Source organism: Acipenser ruthenus, chromosome 2 (genome assembly GCF_902713425.1).
Source record: "Acipenser ruthenus chromosome 2, fAciRut3.2 maternal haplotype, whole genome shotgun sequence".
Classification (NCBI taxonomy): Eukaryota; Metazoa; Chordata; class Actinopteri; order Acipenseriformes; family Acipenseridae; genus Acipenser; species Acipenser ruthenus.
Window position 1 is genome coordinate 39,050,443 of NC_081190.1, and position 16,206 is coordinate 39,066,648.

The 16,206-nt window shown below is 36.9% G+C and overlaps 1 protein-coding gene across 3 annotated transcripts in view; it reads left to right on the forward strand.

The window, feature by feature from the left end:
- Positions 1-6,490: 6,490 nt before the first annotated feature.
- Positions 6,491-16,206, forward strand: part of LOC117409075 (excitatory amino acid transporter 1-like) — a 32,027-nt gene continuing 22,311 nt past the window's right edge. The window contains exons 1-3 of one of the 3 annotated variants that reach the window (XM_034905076.2): positions 6,491-6,659; positions 7,675-7,944; positions 9,713-9,850. In XM_034905076.2, the coding sequence (XP_034760967.1) occupies positions 7,764-7,944; positions 9,713-9,850 (319 nt within the window). In that variant the 5' untranslated portion in view covers positions 6,491-6,659; positions 7,675-7,763. Of the gene's footprint in view, positions 6,660-7,657; positions 7,945-9,712; positions 9,851-16,206 lie in introns of all 3 variants that reach the window. The other 2 variants (XM_034014672.3, XM_034014671.3) reach the window with 2 other exon arrangements.

Genomic DNA, 16,206 nt, shown 5'->3' on the forward strand with positions numbered 1-16,206 from the left:
GTACGGCAAACGGTGCTCTCATGTGCATTGATCGAATTGCCCTGTGACGGGGTATACCACACCCCTGTGTGTAATATATTAATGTTAAAAGTAAGAACTAAATTAGAGACTATAAGCAATTGCTACTCGTGCTGGATCAGCACTAGCATGGTACTTGTTTATACAGTGTTTTCTTTTGTCTGTCTAGTTTCACCAGCAGAATATAGGAGACAGAATTGCTCTCCCTCAACCTAAAGAAACATTTATGTGTGTAAAATAAAATATTGGACCTACATCTCAGACAGTAGCGATTCTAGGGTATAGCACACAGGGGTGGGGGGCACCAAGGGGGCCTACATTTAATTATGGAGGGGCACTTTAGGGGTTCTGCAGTGTTTTCACATCTAATAAAATGCCCCACAAAAACAACTGTGTTGATTAAAAATAAGAAATCTGCAATGGCATAATCTGAAGCAAAACTCCATTAAATGAAGTGGGGGAAAAACCACACATACACACAACTGTGTACCTTCCTGCAATTTAGCGAATTCTGAAGTGCCTTGAACCCCCCTAACTTTAGTATTAAACTGGACATGTTTTTTAAAAAAAAATAGCAATAGAGTATAATAAATATATAAATAACGTTAAAAATACTTTAATGCTGGCTGGGTGAGATTGGAGCATCATCAGGCACAGCACAGAGATGTGAGATGGGATGTGAAGCATCACGCTGGTGGGATACAACATTATTATTATTTATTTATGAGCAGATGCCCTTATCCAGCGCAACTTACAGTTGTTACAAAATATCACATTACAAAATATTACATTACAGATAAGAGCAGATCTAAAATACAATAAAGTCAGTAGCAAATTCAAATAAGAGAAAATAAAAAAAACACAGTAAATTATTACATTTGAGAGCGATTTCGACTAAGAGCAGTTACACTTGTAGTAAATATGTGCTTGCTTATAAGACTGTATTTAATAGTGTTTTCTTTTTTTTTGTAAGTATCTTATTTCTTCTACTCATAAAAAGAAAAAGCTATTAAATACAGTTTTGTTAAGTGCGATTAATGGGTTGTGAAAGTTTTGATTTGGTCCCAACCTAAGTTCCATTGAGAGCAAGTAGTAAATACAATAAATGGATAATAACGATTTCAAATAAGAGCAATTACAAAAAAAAAAGGTGAATACAGTTATCTTTAAAAGTAAAATCAAGTACAAGATACAGAAAATAGTTATAACTGAGCGCAATAATACAGCACAGTGTGGAGCAGTTAAGTGCAGGTATAAGGTGATGTAAGTACCGATACAATTGTGTGCCATTACTGCCATATAGTCCAGTATAGTCGAGGGTTGTGAGGTTTACAGATGCTGCCTAACCAAGTGTGTCTTGAGGAGGTGCCTGAAGGTGGTCAGGGACTGAACAACATGTGCAAAGCTGCCAAACTGTAAAACAGAATTCCCTTGTCTAAAAAACTTCTTCAGCAAGCCCAATGAAACGCTGGATAGTCAAGTTGTTGCTACACAGCTTACCCAAGTGTATCACACAGTAGTGCACCAACACTCCTGTCGATCCTGTGACTGTGAATTGAAGCTTTCACAAGGAGGAATCGGTGAGGTGCGAAACACAACATGGTGAGCATCATGACTGTATCACTCACATAAGTACGAAGAAGCACCAGCAATAATCAAAATCTGATACTCCCCATTACTGTATGTTTGTGCAAACAGGTTTTGAGGTTTAACTCAAGTAAAAATTACAGTTCTACAGTTACGTGCAATTATAGCTTTAAAACTTGTTAAGCAATAGAAATTCATAATTGGTTTTGCAAATAACGCCTTATTTTCAAAAGGTGCAAAACACAAAAATACACTCGCTAATTAACATGCCCCTCTCGTGTCTTATTTAAACTGCGACCTCTGACAGGGCTACTGAGCTGTAATCTACAATGGAGGATATCGAAGCTCTTCCAAATCTTCAACTACAGTATGAGAGGGAAGGGAGGAGGGAAAAACAACCCTACACTAAACACAGAATATTTCATCCCCGTCAGACATTTCTAGGTCTAACTATAAAACAAGTTATGCGTAGATACAGATTGGATATAGGCACTATAACAGAGTTGTGTGATCTGCTTAAGTTTGATTTAGAATCACAAACAGCCCGGAGTCACGCTATACCTGTACCGGTAAAGGTTGCATGCTTGCCTTTAATAAATGACAACATTCCACATTAGTAAGGTAAGGAAGCAAGTACAACTATTTTTAGGCTTTTATAATGCACTGAAATATCATCTACTTAGGTTTATTTAAATGTTTAAATGGGTCCGCGAAATCCTAATTTTATTCCATAACCTACCCAGGAAAAATATGTAAATTCTTTGCAATTAAGTAGACCCCTAATAATCATGGATGATATGCTTGCTATTACTATCATTTCATCCATTGAGAGGAAGTAATATTATTTTCATTAATGCATTACAAAAGAAACAATGTTGTTAGGCTGAATTGGTTTGTTGAAACAAAAAGTACATAATAAAATATTTTATGATTTTTAGTACAGTGTGTGGACCTAGGCAGCACATACAAGGACAGGCCATTGGGAGATAATACATAAACCACACATTACGACACAGAACCAAAAAAAAAAAAAATGAAAGTGGGAAACACACATAATGCAGTAATGTGGACCAGAAGTAGTGGACAAATGAATTTTAACAGATATTAATACAGCAATCTCCTGTGTCGTGAAGCATGGTTTATGTATTCTCTTGGTGAGTGACTGTGAACAGGCTGGCTGCAGGGGTAACGTCAGGCCAGAAAAAAACACACAGACAGGCAGTACTTGCATTGAAACGGAGACGCTGCGGCGCTCAGTTTTTTATTACACACAGAAAATAAAAGTTTGAACAAAACAAAACATGGCACTTGACGCCAAAATAAACAGACAAACAAAACGAACAGACACTAACACACAGGGACGAACACTAAACAAGTACCGTGCTGGTCCTCCAGTACGACGTAGCAATTGATTATTATTATTTATTACTTTTACTCTCTCCCGTTCCTTCTATACACCAACATTAACACACCACACGCAACATATAACACAGAAATGCACACAGGGGCAGGGCACATTGCCACAGTGACCTACCACTTGCTGTTGATTGGCTGCGCGCTGTCAGTGCGCCACTAAACGCGCTTGCACTGGGTTTTTAATTTCATCAGAATCACACTTTTGGAGAAGCAACTCCCTGCGGGGCAGACGTGATTGACTTTAACCACTGTGTTTGCGATTGTGTCACAAGTGACGAATTTTAATGGGTTCCTGTGTGTTTATATTGTATATTTTAAATTGTGTGGAATCTGCTCCTCTTAAACCCCTGCTGTTTTTTTTTTTGCTGTGCTGATTCATGGACAGGGTGCTGTTCTGCCTAGCAACAGGAAGCCCCGCCTGGTTAGTTCCACGGCCAATGGCGCGCCAGGTGGGACTATATAAGGCAGGGAGTTGAGACAGGAAGGAAGAGATGTGGAGGCAGGAAACAGAAGACTGGACAGGGCAACAGGAGTGCGTGCAGGCAGAAGCGTGTAGCCTTGGAGGAATCATCTTGGGAAATCGACTGTTTGCTGGATTACTTTTCTTCTGGCTGGAACGCTGCTGAGGGAACTGGCCAGAGTTTCAATCATTGGATCCAACGGGTTTGGAAAAACTATTTTTTTTATTCTTATCTTTTTCGGCGGGACAGTATAGGACGGAAGGCTGTATTTTGTGGCTATTACTATATGTGATAACCAACATAGCTATCTGTGGCAGGATGGCTCGCAGTGGTGAGGTGTGGTGATGTCACGGACCAGGAAGTAACTGAATCAAAACAGTGGATGGGCGGGTGAAGCTGAATGCTACTGCACTCAGCGTATTTAATAAATAAATAAACAAAACAAAAGATTTAAACAATCAACAAAGGGCACGAGGGCCAAACGAATCAGACAGACAAACAAGTAAGTAACGTGCTGGCTAATCCAGCACGTTTTAGCAATTGTTAAATTCTGTCTTCTCTCTATCTCCCCGTACCTCTCCTCTGTACACCCAACCACGCAGCACGGACAGCTGCAGGTTCTTATACTCTGGCCGAGGGGTTAACTAGCTGTTAATTATCTTATTACCCCTCGGCCACAGTCTGCACGCGTTTGGTAAGGATGCATGACTGTCAGCTAGTTAAATAATCAGTAGCTGATCAGTCATGCATCCTCACGGGGTTTTTAAATATAAATATAAAAAACAATAACAAAAGATGCGGCGCTTTTATCCGCGCCGCAAACAAATACTAATAATAAATAGGGGCGGGACACTCCGCCACACTATCTTATCTAAACAAAACAAAGGGATTCACATTCACGTTTTTTTTGTTACTTTATTGTTGATTTAATTTGTACACTTTAATTTTTTCTGTTCTTTTGTTCTCTCGCTTTTGTTATTGTTATTGTAACAAGATACGAGTTATTGGTTGGTGTCCCAGCTTTTGCACACCTGGGCTTTTCTCCCCACAGATCTGGGAGAGGGGTTATATTTTGAATTCTACCCGCGCTGAAAGAAATAAGAAGAAAGATTACTTGTGTTATTGTCTACACAGACGGACAAATTCCTAGTCTATTTTATTTTTTTTTTATTGCAAAAAAAAAAGGAAACTACTTACCTACGCTGGTTGGCCCCGTACCACCCTTCTGGGTGTATTCGAGGCCTACGATGTGTTACTTACCTTACCTCGAGGTTTTTCAGTCCAGCTTCCAGGTCAGGCGTGGTGGCAGTACACAGAGGATCGGGCGAGGTCCGAAGGCGTGGTAGGAACGTGGGAGAGGAGAGAAACGCGAAGTGAAAGACTGGCTGAAGGGCCGTGACCAGAGCTCCTGGGTGGAAGTAGTGATTTACTTACCTGTGGTACAGTTCCTGACGGCCCCTTTTTCTTTACCCCGCTTCCTGGTCGCAGGTTCTTCGGGGTGGTGGTCGATCGGCCGGGAGAGGTCCAGCAGAGAGCGACTGTCCTACCAGCGACAAGGAGTCCGATTACGGACCAAGCAAGTTGGAGGGGAAGACCCCGGGAGCGTGGGATTTACCCCCAGACTATTTCTTTCTCTTTCGTCCCATCTTTGTGTTACGTCCGTGACTGATGTTTTATGTGGACCTTGTTTTTATTTTTTTTCTCGGAGCCAGTGACCGACAGGAGGGGATTGCCTTAGTGTGCTGTGGATTTTTTTGCTTTTTTTCTGTTCTGTTTTTGGCATTCCCTAGTGTGGTCCTTTTTTGATTTTAGTCTAGCAATCTCTTTTTATACCGTGTTTTTAGTGCCCTGTCGAACAATAAAATTTGTTTTACCCGATACGGTTTCATTGTGTGTGTGTGTGGGAACCTGGGGATCAAAGAACCTGAACGGGAGAGTATAATTATCATTCGGTTACTAAGGTCCTTGCCTTATTAAAAACAAGGTGGCGTAGTTGTCAGCTACATAGGTATTATCGTCAAGGTTATCTCAGGTCACCCCACCCGTGACAATTGCATTCGTTTCATCAGAATAGAGCCCTCAGTCATTTAACACTGCTAGCATCAAAGCGCTGTTCTACAATGCACATGCTCATTAGACTATTGTGTTAATAATACATATTCTAATAACACAATTACATTTATAAGAAGCAGTGCCTCAAAGGACTCACTGAATTGTGTTTTTTTTTTTTTTTTTTTAAACTCCACTGTTTGTGTTGCTGTAACCTTATGTACTGTACAATGTGGCTCTCTCACACGTGATTGAGGAAACCACCACTGAGGCATAACTTTATTTATTCTACTGCCATAAACAAAATCTCATTCATAACTTGGGCTTTATTTGTGTCTTGGGGGTGTGTAGATAGTGCCATAGCGATAAGTGTTGTAAGGGGTTTTAACCATTTGGATAAAATGGCTCTTACCCTCAAAGTAATATCCAAAGCAAATAATGGTTTTATAATATTCAATTAAATTTAGACATGGAACATATTTTAACACAGCGGGGTCAGCCTACTGTGCAGGCAGTAAGAACCAGCTATTTCAACAAGCGTCTGTGTGACTGTGTGTGGGGGTGTGTGTGAGTGAGCCAATCAACAGCTCAGTCAGAGAAGTATTTTGTCTAGCCCTGATATTGAAAACAGAATGTGAAAACTGAACTAAAATCATGGCTGGAATTCAAGACACTGGTTGCTTCATTGAAGCATTACTTTTGTATCAGCAGTATAAAAATAATAAAACATTTTGCTCAAAGTTATTAAGTTTAATCCTTTGTAATATATTTCATCTCTCTACTGTTTTCCCTTTATGCTGTTTTTGCATTTAATGAAGCTGAACTGACAAAGCATGAAAGCAATCTGAAAAGGAAATGGGCAGAGACAAGCCAGCCTTTTTCCATGCTCATTATTCAATAAGCTTCTGGTAGTGTTGTTTTTCCCAGATTTGAGTTGGCAATCTCCTCCCTCTTTTCTAAGTTAGTGTGTGAGAGTATCTCTACTCTGTCAGAGCACATGCACACTTCCCTGCTCTGCACACCCTCTCTCACAGACAGCGTGCTTTCCTTGGCTCCTACAAGTCTTGAACATTTATTTCAACAACTCACCGACTAGAAGCTTTCTCTTCATTGAACCAAAACAAAAAGGTGTGTAGAAATTCTTATGTTAACCTCAATATATTTCATCCCAGGTCAGTTTCTGTTGTGGTTGTTGTTGTTGTTGTTGTTATTTGTGGGTGGTTTAAACAGACAGACATGCAATTGAAGAAAGGTTTAATAACTTTGATATGCCCTCATAGCTGTTGGAACAACCCGATCAGGTCTTCTTCACATAAAGTGATATTGGTTCTTATATTATCCAGATCTGTGTGTACCAGATGTTGTAATCTGCCATGTGCCGATTGCATCAGCTTGTTTTGAATTATTTGCTTAAGAATAGAATTTATGGTTTTTGTGTTTTTTTCAATGTCTAATAGTGCCAATCAAGTCTTTTACTTTTTGTTTTCAACTAAAATGTGTACTTGATCTTTTCAGTGAATCAGCTAGGTCCTGTATTTTGATATAGCTCTTAAGGAACATGTAATTCACATTATAGCTTTAAAAAAAATGTATGTGAAGGATTTGCATTTTCATGTGGCTACTCTAGAGCCACATTGATCTGAAGATATTTTGTATTCAACAATTGCTGACAGTTTGTGCACTTTCCTTTATTCACCAACCCAATATTCTTAGAAAAAAGAAATAGTCAAGCATTGACCTGGGAGTACAAGTTCTTGGATATCCATTTTAAATCTTAATGCCAAATATCTCAGGAAGAGGCCAGGTTCAGCAGACATTTGGCTCAGGTTCTCCAACACAGCTGACCAACCATTTTTGACTAAAACCGATGAGCAGGGAGAACTTAAAGAGTTATCAAAAACAACAACAAAAGAATATCATTAAAAAAAAAATACTATTTAACCCAACTACACACCACATCAGTATGTCGCTGCTCATTTGACATAACATGTTTAAACAATCATTGCATTTTGACCAAAAACTACCGATTATCCAATCCCTACTTCATCAAAGGTGCTATATATGACTCAAGAGCTAACCCTGATCCAGTTCAAACTAATTTATTTTTTTAATGATTTCACATACAGATTTTTGTTCTCCACAGTGTTCCTCAGGGTTTATCAGATCTGGTGTTCGGAGGAGGAGTTTGAGGCAGTTTTCAGTAACTGAAGAGGTTCCAGGTTCAACACATTAATGACTCAGAGTAACGGAGACAACCCCAGATCCCAGAGCAGGATGGAGCAGCTCCAGGAGAGGATCCGAAAGCGCTCGCTCAGGGCAAAGAAGAAAGTTGAAAATATCACAAAAGATGATGTCAAAGGCTTTTTGAGAAGGAATGCCTTTGTGCTCTTTACCATTACTGCTGTTATTATTGGTTAGTAGCTTACATAGAATTCCATAAAACATGCACAAAACTACTAGTAATAAAGATAAGTGGATGCTCTTTCAGATCATTCCTCTAGGTCCTGCACAGTGTGTGGCCATAAATCCCTAAAATTCGATTTAGATCAGTTTTTCATCCTTTGGGACAGACGTAAAACCGAGGGCCTATTGAAAGTGACTCTGCAGCAGCTGTTGATGCATAGTTCACCCCTTAATCTCTGTAAGTCTTTGTATAAAAACATCTGCTAAATAACTTATTTATAATAAACAATAAAAAGACAACCCTGTAATTTTATTTGTTTACCAAAGAAAAAATCATCAAATTCATTACTATTTTTAGATATAATCGCAGTATAATATAATTGTTTTAGATATACATTCTCTATTGGTACTCCTTAAGCATCTGAAACTGCATCCAATACTCAAGAATGTGCAACATTTTCAATTTGCACAATTCCAGGCATGATTATTCTTTATCGTCCTGAATATTTAACAAACAAGTGAAAGATAATACTGTTAACTTATTAAGCCTAGCTTACTTAAATTTGGCAAAACTCTGTGTTGGCCCAATGATTTCTGTATTTGAACTCATTTTTTTAAACAAAGGACAATCTGTCTGAAGAGGTCTCTGTAGAACCTGACCCACTGACAGGTTAGGGTGATCCTCTGCTATTTCTATCCACCATGGGTCAGCTATATAGCAGCTTCTCTGCTAAATGCCAAAGCATGTTCCCATCTGCATATCTTTGGTTTTTACTTGATCAAAGCCCTTCCACTGAGATCCTTTTGTTTAACATATGGCACGCTTGTGACATGCTGAGTTTACCATTGCTATTTCTTATTATCAGACTTTTATGAATAGAATACCCTTGCGTTGAAAGCCAAGCATTTTATAAAGAAACATTCGTCCCAATTCCAGTCACAGGTAACATAACTAGAGTAAATCCAAATCTGTGGATAGCGGAATTCTTCAGAAATTGCGGAATTTGCAGGCTCCTGCAGAATTCTCAGTCTTCCACAGATTCGCCATATTCTGCAGCTACATAGTCAACAGACTGACATATATAACTTACTTGTTCTGTTATAGTTTTGTTAAATGAACAGATGTTTGGTCTCCTTCAAAAAGTAAGAGTTAATTACACACTGGGCTTTGAAAATGTGGTCAATAGAAGTTTCTTGTGATGTGATGTTTTAGTTGGACAGTTTCTGAAGATTTTACTGGCAAAAATGCTTCATATATTAAATTGGAAGTGATTAACCCATACATTGTTGTATATGATTGTTTACATGATTTACATTTTTATAAGCCATTATTAATACAAATATTAAACACACAAGATGCTCCTCAGAGCACTCTGCAGGTATCTACTTAAAATGGCCCCAGTTTTTTGCATACTTTCCCATAGATTTGGACTGCCTCTACTCATAACCAACGCTGACGTGACAAGGAAAAAAAACAGGTTTCAAATTAGTGAACCATTACAATTTTGTGACTGCCAATAGATATGTTGCAGTGTTTTATTTTATCATACTCAAGCATGTTTCTGAACCCAAATTGGATTAAGACCACAGCTCTAGAACTTTATTTCAAGTCATGAAATGTATTTCAAACCTATAGCCTTATCTCACCAAGGTGGGAAATAGCATTGATAAACTATGTCACTAACATTCTGTATTGTGAAATATATTGTTATAGTAGCTTTGCAGCATAGCTCAGGTTGTCTCCCTTGCATATCAATATCAGCTATGTTGTTTTGCAGGTATACTCCTTGGATTTTCTCTCCGATCATATAAAATGTCCTATCGTGAAGTGAAGTACTTCTCCTTCCCTGGGGAGCTGCTCATGCGTATGCTACAAATGCTGGTGCTGCCCCTCCTGGTGTCCAGTCTAGTCACAGGTAAGGGTCACCTGACTATTGCTTCTGGTTTAACTTGGGCATGTTTCCATCTGAATATCAACCTGTCAGTCAGCTGTGTACACGTGACAACACTTGGGTGCAAGTGTGGGTTTCAAGGATTGCCAAGGAAACCAAAAATTCCCTGATTAAACAGTACTTTGTGCAAATGCCTTGGGCAGTTTGTACATTCAATGGTCCTTTCAATTTCCTTGACATCATACTTTACATAAGAAAATACTGGTAGTGGTCTTATGTGTTTTACGTAAACCTATAATTGCTTAATTGTACACAGTCACTCTTTTAATATTCAACCACATGACTGTGGAACTATTCGTGTTTGTGACGGCTTAATTGAGTTATTTTGCCATTTGTTAATAATGTTTAAGTTTTAGATAAAAGAAACAAATATGTTTTCTCTTTCTTAGGTTGAATGAAAACTGTAACATTCATTTAATTTGTAGTGAGAAAGAAAATGAAATGGTGTCAAAATCATAATACAATATTAGCAATTGTAAAAATTGATATTCAATAGTTATCGTTTTTTCCAGATCTTTTTAATCAGATATTTATAGGCGTATGTATGGGGTCTCCAACCATGCTTTAATTAGCTCCCCCTGTTTGAAGATGCGGTCACCAACAATTTCCTTGCAATGCTGTAGGGTAAAAAGATCCAAATGGATATTAATTCTCTTTCAGTGTTTTTGCAGATTTTCTAAGCTTGTAGATATAGAGTTGACATTTTTAAAGTATACCTACTCAAAACATTTGTCAGCTGGACTAATTTTGTTTTTTTTAAGAGTGTGTAAGATATGTGTGCCACCGTCATTCTAACCTCACCTGAGAGATGCCTTCTTCCAAAAAAATGATTAATTATATGAAATAAAATTGTAATTTCATTTTAGTATGATTTACTATACCTGTAAACACAAATTTTGACAACATTTTTCAGTTTTGATTTTGTTTAGTTTATTTTAACATCCATGTAAAGGGCTGCAAGTATTCATATTTATATTAAAGTTGCAGCGATGGCCAAAGTTTTGCATCACCTAGAATTTTAGGTTTGAGACATTATTTAAAAAAATAAATAAATAAATACAATTTATATATATATATATATATATATATATATATATATATATATATATATATATATATATATATATATATATATATGAACATAATTTAGATATTTTATTTAACATCATGTAATCAAAGAAACTACAAAATAATATCGCAAAAGTCTACAGGATGCCATAATAGTATTTCATGTTAGATTTTGAAATGTCACATTTTTGCCAGTTTTTCGTTAAGTATACGCAAACTACAAAGCGGTATAACGTAACATTATTCAGCAGGTTTCATTCGACTTTATGAAGCAAAATGAGTTCATTCTATAGGGTGATGCAAAGCTTTTGGCCATAGCTGTATATGTGTATCCTTCCACATTCTCCTTTTTACATTTTAAATAAATATCCACATTACCACTATTTTAGTGGGAGAGGACAGCTTAAAATACAATTCTTATTATTTTGCTTCGTTTTTTCTATATGCATAGTAACATCATTAAAAAGAATGGTAGATTTAAAAATTGCATCATAACATAGTAAAAACAGAAGTAACCAATGGGCTTGCACTGGTGCAAACACTCAAAATGGACCAATTAATGCAAAAGATGTAGCCATATTTCATTTAGTGGGCCCTATACATATCAAATAATTGTACTTAAATACTGAATTTAAGGGTGTTTGCCATTTAGTGTCAAAGAGAATAAACACCAAGCCCATCCATGGAAGTTTCATGGATATCAAACCTTATTTAATTCAGCAAAACAGGATGCAAATTATTTTAATTATTACAAATTCATGGTGAAAAAAAATTAATAAATCACTTTGCAAATTTTAGTCATGAGCAGGTGCTTAAAGAAAAAATATAATTTATTGTAAAATTGATGATTAATAGTAAATACCAGGTCTATTACAGCACCCTCACAGACACAAACAGATTAAAAAATAAACTGTAACATAAATTGTAGTCAGGTAATCATTATAAGCCTTTTTAATTAATTAATTAATTTGCTGCATTGCGTCTGGTATATATTTGAACATATTAGCCAATAAGGTGTACACAGGAGCCTATGGGCTTAGAAAAGTCCAAATATCTTGAGTGTGGCAAACTCAAATGCCCACCTTTGATCTGCTGAGCCTTTTACTGCATTAGGACCCTTCAGTTCAAAGTTCAAAACTTAGTTGCGGTTGGAGAAACAAACGGCTATTCATAGAAACAATGAACAGAAGCTTTTCAAATGAGTTCTTTGAACTTTTCTAATAATGTTTCACAGTCATTAAATTGGGCATTCTGATTGCAATCCTAAAATGAACCGTAACCCAGGAAAATTAGAACTAACATTACGTAATTGTATTTATATTTTCAGAATGTTCATACAAGTATCTCATTTTTTAAAGATATTAAAATACTTTTTTTTCTGAAGTCAGAAACAACTGTTATAAAGTGGTAAGTCGTCATTTCTAAACTGAGCATATTTTCTTCAATACCCTTTTATAATTCCATGTAAAATAATCTGTAATACGGTCTTAATCCTAAACCTGAAAGATTCAAAAGTTAACATACTCAGCAATTCAGTCTTGTTCAAATGGAATCTAAGAAGACCGTAATTCCAAGATGAGCATTTTTCTCAAGTTTTAATTGTGTCCAACACCCTCAGTGCTCAAAGTAAAATATAGCTATAACACAGATATATGGGTAGTTCTAAGATGCTATATTTAACAATGCACACTTGCCTCCTTGAAAATACTCTTGATAATTGTGCAGTTATAGGGTGTGTCAGAAAGGTGTTGTGACTTGAAAACAATATGTCTCCACAGTCACATTATGGTTAGGAAAAGGTAATGGATATGATTCTGAGGTTAGGGTCGGGGCAGTGTACGCTTTTTGATAAAAAAAAAAATTATGATATTTTGATATAGCCTTCCTGAAAGAACTGTAACCACCAGAAATGTAATTTTTGTCACAGTTCATGATATTCTACTTTTGGTTGAGAAAAAGGATCCTCTAATGTTGGCACACATTTCCTTTCTAGCGCACAAGAAAGTATAAAAGGCACTGGCGCATCAGTAAGCTCTGATTAATTTTCTCCTATGTTTAAAACTTTTGTTTGAATGACAAATGGCACAGACAGCAACGCACAGTTACGTTAAAATACACTTTCATTAAATCCCAAAATATGCTTTTATTTGTTACTGTATTCCCTCAGTTTGCAAATACTTGCACAATTCATTCAAATACAATACATACAATAATAATACATCTAAATCTGTTTCTTACAGTACACATTACCATACAAAACGCTTCTTTTAAACTAAAATAAAAAAAAATCCTGCCTGTCACACAATATTACTTGGTTCATAGTGAAATTGGATTTGAAAATGCTACATTTTTCTTGCAATGTATTTGTAGTTACTAAAATACACTTTTTGAACAAAGTAAAATACATTCCTGTTTGACGCGAATATGTATTTTTCAATAGAAATAGTAGACACACGTAGGTGTTAGAGGACTTGTAATAAAATTGAATTTACTTTAAAATGACTTGAGCTGCCTCTATCAGTAGATGGAAGGCTATGAAAAATATGTAAAGCTAAGTACTACCTGCTTTCTGCGCACGGACAGTGATCAATATACTGTAGGAACGACATTTTCTTTTTTTTTTGGGGGGGGGGGGGGGGTTACCTGCAAAAACCTGCTCACATTAGAAACCAAATCACACAGTGAATCTGTAACTTTCATTAATACGGGGATGGCCTCGTTTCTAGCAGTTTATGTTCTAGTTCTCCGCAAGGGTGAATAATTGTGCTCCTGTTAAGTAGAAACAAATGACATCATCAGAGTAATCCAGAGGGTCAAGTCACAGCTCAAATCTGTGGGGTTTTCTCATGGGGGGGATCATCTTCCAACATATCTCCCTCCCTTGATGTGCAGCCCACACACGCACACCGAAGCCTGCCATTGTCTCCACTTACAGCAATGAATAGACTACAAACCTGACTTGTATGTTTTCCAACCAGTAGGTAGCCTGTCCTGTTCAGACGAGTTAAGATTGCAGTTTAATGTAGGTGTTACAAATAACAAAATCCTTAAATGACCTAATTATTGGATAATTAAACATTTACTTTTTTATATTATTACTATTGTCTTAAATATGTGTTCCTAAACACATAAATTATGATAGGTAATTAGACCGTTGACACATCTTATTCTTTGCCTAGACTGAGGCACGTGGTAATTATGATGCGCCATACAGCTTTATGAATCAGACAGATAATATGTTAATGAGAAAACTTATCTCCAAGGGCAAGTTATTCCAACACCGCTTTTATGAATCACCTGATGAAATACTGTCATGTTAAACACTATTACTGGCACAATACATGAGACGGTAGGTGTTATGCCTATGGCCCACAATGTTTCCCATATATGTCTTTCTTTCTTCAAACAAGTACATTTGTTGTATACAGTCTTTGCCCTTGAGTCTTGCAGTAGTCTGATAAATTAATCCCAGTTCTTCTGTGGGGCAGTCAAAGTCCAGAGATTGTCAGAACTCATTAAAAATTTGAACTGCACAATTAGATCTGAATAGTCATCACATCCAGAGTGTTAGAAGCAAAGGCCTACACAGTGTGTTAATGAAGGCCTATGCAGTGGTTAATATGGGGGTATGCAGCCATTGTGGCACATCTCAATTAAACAAAACAGAGGTAAAAAAAAAATAGTTTTGAAACATAGCTGGTGTTTTCAGCGGTTCAGCTGGAGAAAATATATTAAACTTTGTAAAGGACTTTCAGGGGATGTGGGTATATTCAGTAAAAAAAATAATAATAATAGAAAAAACATCTGTAGTTTTGCTTTCATTTTGCTAATACTATAAAATCAAGTAGATGAATGCGGAATGCCTTCATCAGTTGCCAATTGAGTGTCCAATTGTTTTATTTTTTGAAGCAAGTGCAAAATTCAGAAATGAATTTCTGCTGGTTTTATACCATTAAAATAACTTTATTTGTGGTGAGAAATGCTCTTTTGTCTCTGCACTTGACTGTTTTAGTTATGGCTGCTTTAATATTTTAGAGAGATTTAAGCATCCTACCCTTCTATTCATTTTTTAACTCGCCTGTAAAAGCAATTTGTTGGATTCAATCACAAAGTTGTTTTTTCACAAAAACAATATGAAGAGCAAACAAAAGCTGGCCTCTCTTTTATCGGATGCTGAAAAGCACAAAGAAATAAAGGGCTGCCAAGGCAGTGCTTTTTAAAAAAAGTTTAAAAATTATTAATTTAAAAGTCCGCGCAGGTAGCAGGATTATTTTGTGAACTGTTTAGCTGCTATTTTTCAGTGTCCCTCGTTTGCCAATTTCTGGCATGGGGACAGTCAGTCCTTTGTACTCTACTATTAAAATGCGGTAACTGGACAAAAAAAAAAAAATCTTGGTTTGAGAGTGTCAGCTGTTACTAATCATCCCTCCATGGCTTGCTGTGAATCCCCTGCAAGCCTTTGCCTCCTGCTCTGCTTAGCACACATAAAGAAGATAAATTATCCTCTGGTTTTCCTTGAAAAAGCATATTGTTTGTTGCATTCTATTACTGAGAACAATGGATGCAGGCAATGGACAAACAAATGCGTAGAGTTACATGGGTACCTAGCTGACCCAGCTGAGTACTACTGAGCAAGCGGATGTGAGTTACATCACAGGCACATTCCCAACAAACTGGTCTGAGCATATAGGCTTACACACAGGGTGCACTTAAATAATGGCTTGTTTAGCAGATACCATTTCACAGCACAGCTGCTGTGAAAATGTGTCCCAGTACATGGACTGATATCTCCCCGTTTTATTTTATTTGTATTTGGTGGGCATGTAGAAAGATGACACAGATGACACTGGGTTTCATGTGCACACTACCCCTTCACAATGTCTCTGTAGCGACAAGTGCACCGGTGGCTGGTTCTTCTGCTGTTAACTGCTTCCCGTTGATGTTGGTTCACAGAGTAGAGCCTCACACAGGGATGCAGCTACCTCTTCATCTGGAATGAAGCTATTTTTTTTCTTAATGTGAAAGGCTTGGAAACTTTACTAGTGTTTAAGAGAGGGTTTAAGATAAAAGGTTTTTTACTATGGTATATTGTTTTTACTCATCTCATAAAGCTCATATGTTCCATTTTAAAGTATACATGTTTGTTATGACTGGACAAAATAGTCCAATGAGTGTTTATTTGGCATGTTAGTTGCAACAGGATCACATCTATTGATATATACCAAAGGGCTAAGCTAAGTTGTATGATTATT